The sequence below is a fragment of the Pinus tabuliformis genome, chromosome 7 (assembly GCF_031772625.1).
Source record: "Pinus tabuliformis cultivar Carrire ecotype Pingquan chromosome 7, CPIR1, whole genome shotgun sequence".
In the NCBI taxonomy this organism is placed as follows: domain Eukaryota; kingdom Viridiplantae; phylum Streptophyta; class Pinopsida; order Pinales; family Pinaceae; genus Pinus; species Pinus tabuliformis.
This window is the reverse complement of record NC_142293.1, coordinates 1,306,733,219-1,306,739,121: the sequence shown is the minus strand read 5'-3', so window position 1 is coordinate 1,306,739,121 and position 5,903 is coordinate 1,306,733,219. Positions and strand designations below refer to the sequence as shown.

The following is a 5,903-nucleotide window of genomic DNA, read 5'->3' as shown; positions in this document are numbered from 1 at the left end:
TGTAATAGATATAATTTTATATAGACTTAAGTCTAATATAATTAAGGCCGCCCGAATAATTATAAATGGAATTTATAATTTTGGATGAATTTTTGGGTGTGGTTTCATAACCTTAGACAAATGAAACCGGAATTCTCTTTTTTGTGGAGTGCAATCACTCGAATAAATTATGTCCAAACTAGAAAGGTAAGGTAATTATCAAGCAACATCTCATCATTGTGGCATGCATGCACCTTCATTTTAAACAATTCATTATTGCAATTAATTTTCTCAATGTTCAAAAAGATTCTCATATCTTAATCCATATTGTAAAATATTTGACATAATTCCTAGAAAGATTCAGAAGGTAGAAAGTTTAGATTGTACGAGCACAACCAGATTTACTAATTTGGTTGATATACGTCAATAGGAGTATATCAAGCACATATACAACCACACTAAAAAATGTGGTTAATATACGCTCAACCACATTATTATATATTTATATGGTTATTATATTAATACTATATTATATATTAATATAAGATTATGTTATTATATAATATTATGTTAATATATTAATAGTTATATTTCAAAGTATAACATATTAACATTGCAATGTGGTTTATTAATTCCTCGAGTTTATAATATTAACCTCTTGGGTTTATTAATTTCTTCATTTATAATATTAATCTTTTGGGTTTATAATATTAATTTATAATATGAATGTCTTGGGTTTATAATGTTAATCCCTTAGGTTTATAATATTAGAATTTTTTTGGGTTTGGAATATTAATCCCTTGGGTTTATTAATACATTGGGTTTATAATATAAATCCCATTTGCTTATAATATTACTAGTTTGAATTTTTAATATTAATCCATTGGGTTTATTAATCCCTAGGGTTTATAATATTAATCTCTTAGGTTTATAATATTCATCTCTTGGGATTATAGTATTAACAATATCATGAATTTATTTATCCTTTAGGTTTATAATATTAATCCTTTGGGTCTATAATACTAATAATCTTTTTAGTTTATTAATTTGTTAGGGTTATAACATTAATCCCAACGGTTTTTAATATTACTCCCTTGGGTTCCTAATGTTAATCCCTTGGATTTATAATATTAACAATCTCTTGGATTTATTAATCCATTGGGATTATAATATAAATCTTTTGGATTTATAATACTAATTTTTTGAGTTTATTAATTGTCGCGTTAATTACATATATATATATATATATATATATATATATATATATATATATATATATATATATCTGAAATACTTTGAGAAGAAATCACATTCAAAAATCTTTTCTGAATGTGATTTTTTCTTAAATTATTTCAAATATTTAAGATATGGATCACAAAAGCTTGAATTTGAATATATATGTGTGTGTGTGTATTTTTAAATATATAGTGTATATATATTAATAAATGTGTAATAATTACTGACTATAATATAATTGTAAGAGATAAATAAGTATTATTAATAATAACTTAATGCTAATAATATGTTATATGTTATTTATATGGTAGTTTGAAATATAACTATTAACACATTAATATAGTATTATATAATAACATAATATTATATTAATATATAATATAATAACTATAAATATATAAATATATGTGGTTGATAGAGCTTGAGTGGACTTAATGGTTAAGAGCATGTGTTTCCTCTTAAAAATTTACATGCTCAAAACTAGAGGAGTAGAATATATATGCCTTCATAAACTTAGAAATCAAATCAACTATATATATATATATATATATATATTAATTAACCATATTAAATATTGATAAAAAACATATTGACTAATAAATATCATAAATACAAAATATTAATAAACATAATTTAGCTATAAACAAATTATAACTAAAATGGATACCATAAATACATTAAAAATAACTTATTATAACTAATAAAGGCCATGGCTGCTGTTATAACTAATGAAGGCCATAGATGCAAAATATTAGTAAATATAATTTAGCTATAAACAAATTATAACTAAAATGGATATCATAAATCCAATAAAATAATACCATAATAGCTACCTCAATCCAGAAGAATACAAAACAATTACAAATTTGGTTAGAGAAAAGTAAAATAACACCTCGCATCACAATGTTGCTGTGAGGGCTCCCAATTTAGAGTTAAAACATAGTATTTATTTTCTAAACCTTGGGACACCGAATAGATTAACATAATGGAATTCTAATGGAAAATTATTTGATTGCCTCATCAATAGGTTGTTCTAGATAAATTGGATTCTACCAACAAAATATATAGAAGTCCTCGTTAAAGTAATTTGGGGACTATATTGATTTTGGAGTAGAAGGCGATTTAAAGAATAGAGGCTCAAGCAACCACTTGGTTATTTTTATTTTATGCGTGTTACGTAGTAATAATTATATAGTAATAAGAGATAGAGAGATTAAATTTATATCTAATTTATATCAAACTAAACTCTATGTTTTTTCTACTTTTCAATTTAATTAAAAAAGAATACAGATAATTTAATTAAAATTTTTGGATAGAAGAACATAGATATACATTGGTATCAGATTCTGCTTTCGTTTGATTTCTAAGCGAAAAATAAATAAGTTGCGTACAACAGCTCCGGGAATTCCGGAAAGAAACATAATTTATCACATCATATCAACCTCATCCTCATTTCAAAGCTCCCTCTGTTTATCTTTAATGGGTAACTTCGAAGGAAAAACAACAATATTGGGTTCACTTTCTTATAGAATTTTTTCCGGCCCTATATGACTTCTAATATTTTTAGAAATAACTCTTATAACTTAATTATTGATTTATTCTCTCTTAAGAAGAGAATAAAGTACAACTTTGTTGACCGTTTTTATTATGATATATACTAAATTATTAAAAATTTATAACATAAACTGGAGATAAGTAATTTTTTAAATATATATTAATAAATAACACGCAAATATATAATGCATAATAAAAATTAAATTTTTAATATTAAAATACATACTAATTCGCTTTCACCAGACAAAATAAATTATAACAATGCAAAATATTTATGCAGAAAAGGAAAAAGAAAATGTAATATTAACCACTACGTAAGGAACTTGATCATAAATCAATCAAAACATTGGAGCTCAGCAATATCGATACTCATGAAAGCAGGAAAAGGAAAAAGAAAATGTAATATTAACCACTACGTAAGGAACTTGATCATAAATCAATCAAAACATTGGAGCTCAGCAATATCGATACTCATGAAAGTAAGTGATGTTACCTCGGTATTTACCCAATTTATTTAAGCATAATGCAATTCTCATCATCGCCATAACGTCTAACAGGAGCACCAAGCACAATACATCGCCATAACATCTCACACAACCAAGCAAAACAGTAGATTAAACAAACTACTAGCCAACGCTAAAGATGGCGGGAAGACCCGGGCTGTCCCAAACTTATATGTCCCTAATTTTCCAAATTCTAAACACAACTCAGCGGCAACCTCATGCTTGGAAACGCAAAGAGAGGAATTTCTCTGGGCATAGACACTGCATGCGCTTCCTTCATATCCAGTTGGGACGGATCACCTTCAACTCTCCAGTTAAAAATGTGCACCAGCTGAGCCAATGCAAGCGAAATAGTGGGAATAGCCATAGGGGCCCCTGGGCATCCTCTCCTTCCTGCCCCAAATGGAAGCATCCTCAAGTCTTGTGTACTTGTTATGTCCGTATAATCATTGTGTCCACCGAATTCTTCCATAAATCTTTCCGGTTTGAACTCTGAAGCATCTTTTCCCCATACATTAGGATCCCTTCCTATCGCCCACAGATTCACCAATAACATTGTTTTTTTAGGTATATGATATTCTCCTACTGTAACGCCCTCTGCAGATTCATGGGGAACGCCTAGCGGCCCTGCTGGGTATAATCGTAACGTCTCTCTGACCACACTGTGGAGGTATTTCATGCTTGCTACTTCTGACTCCTTAACTTTGGCATGTTTGCCAACTGTACATTCAATTTCTTCCTGCAACCTTTTCATTGCACGGGGATGCCTGAGCAGCTCACTCATTGCCCATTCTAAGGTAATGGCCGTCGACTCCATTCCGGCGGCGAACATGTCCTGACAAATTCATACAACTTCAATTCATGTCGTGGACTGAGTATTAAGAATAATTAGAAAACTGAAAGAGAAAACCAGGCCGGAGAGACTTACAAACATAATTGCCTTGATGGTTTCTCGTGTGATCTTGTCGTCAGTCTGATCACTCTGGATCTGAAGAAGCACATCCAGGAAGACTTTACCATATTCTGCCTTTGCCTTTGTCTGGCCATTTGAGGTTGAATCCACGCCATGATCCATATGGTCGTCTATTATTTTCTCAACAAATGCATCAAATATTTTGTAGGCCTTCTTTATTCGTCGATTGTTACCTTGCAAATCAAGCCAATCCAAAGAAGGAACAAAGTTTCCAATGTTAAAAGATCCCGCCGCAGCTGACACTTCTAACACCAGATCCCTGAATCTTTCGCCACTGCTACCCAAATCATTGTTAGAAAATTTCTTCCTCGCCAACATTCGCCAAATTATATTGGTGGTGAGGGTAAAGAAGGCATTGCTGACATTCACGGCAATTGTGCCACTCTCACTCTCCCCCCAAATGGAATGGATCATGGTAGATACCTCTTCCTCTCTCACATCCTTGAAGAACTCAATCCTTCTGGGAGTCAGCAATTCTGTAACGCATATTTTTCTCACGTATCTCCAATAATCTCCATATGGAGTCGCTATCAAACCCTTGAAATCATAGGATAAGTATTTTGCTGTCGTTGTTTGACCCCGGTTGGCAAAGACCAAATCGTGTGTTTTGAGAAAGTGCTTAGCCATCTCAGAAGACGAAACGACCACAGTGGGGATACAGCCAAAGCGCAGAAACATGACGGGGCCATATTTTTCTGCAAGATTCTTGAGAGCACGGTGAGCAGGCAGAGTCAATTGATGAAGATTTCCTATAATTGGCCATGGACATGGTCCTGGAGGCAATCTGGTGCTGTTTCTTCTTCTCTTGTGCTGCAATATCTGAAAGAAGAATACCACAGTCACAAATCCAATAGCTGCTGCAGTTATTATTACTGACAGTCTCAGAGTTCGAACCAAGTCGTTAAACGACATTTTGAACCCGCTGTACTGCATACTGATGTAAGGAAAGATTAGCATTCTTCGAAACTAAGAAAACCTCAATAAAATGGAAGGCCAGCCGCTTACTGTAACGCTTTATTCATCAAACAAACAGGCTACTTTGACAAATACAGAAATCAACCACTAACATGTCCTCAGCATTCGATTGAATGAAAAACTTCATTTTCTGTTATAAGTCAAATTGAATATGACCACTTGATTGGGATGGGCATGAATGAAGCATATTATATTATTTCTCGGTATATAATTTTGTTTTTCCTTCAAAGTAACATGTGAAATCATAAAGGGCTGTGTGTTATTAGTTATGAAATTTAATATTTTCGATGTAATTGCTTTTAAGCTAATTATTTTCATAGTATATTTATTTTGGAATAGGTTGGTAATTTTAATTTGTGTTTTTAAATAGTTATTAGTATTTTTGAAAATTAATTTTTATTTTTAATTGTTACGATAAGAAGATGAATTTTTTTTATTTTTTTTATTTAAATTAAAATTAAAATATGAGAAACTTTGAAATGTTTCCCAATTAAGTTTTTTCAAAGAAATGGAAGAGAGTCCAATCTATAATATCAAAGAAAATCGCATCCACTCTAAATCAGTTGAATCAATTAATTTAATTAAAAAATATTATATCAACCAATATTAACCTATATATTTTAGATTAAGTGATGTATTAATTTTTTTATTATTAATAAGATGGAAGGCAATTCGCTCACTGT

At 30.6% G+C, this 5,903-nt stretch overlaps 1 protein-coding gene across 1 annotated transcript; it reads right to left on the bottom strand.

Moving 5' to 3' along the window:
* Positions 1-3,217: 3,217 nt before the first annotated feature.
* Positions 3,218-5,298, bottom strand: LOC149252322 (cytochrome P450 750A1-like). Its single transcript, XM_089456651.1, has 2 exons — positions 4,201-5,298; positions 3,218-4,107 (listed from the first exon to the last, which is right to left on the bottom strand). Exons 1-2 carry the CDS (start codon positions 5,200-5,202, stop codon positions 3,466-3,468), a joined length of 1,644 nt encoding a protein of 547 aa, XP_089312777.1. The 5' UTR covers positions 5,203-5,298; the 3' UTR covers positions 3,218-3,465.
* Positions 5,299-5,903: the final 605 nt, after the last annotated feature.

Coding starts and splice junctions, on each gene's coding strand:
- LOC149252322 (XM_089456651.1), bottom strand. CDS start 5,202: ATGCTAATCTTTCCTTACATCAGTATGCAGTACAGCGGGTTCAAAATG. Junction 4,108..4,200: donor CCATCAAGGCAATTATGTTT/GTAAGTCTCTCC, acceptor TGAATTTGTCAG/GACATGTTCGCCGCCGGAAT.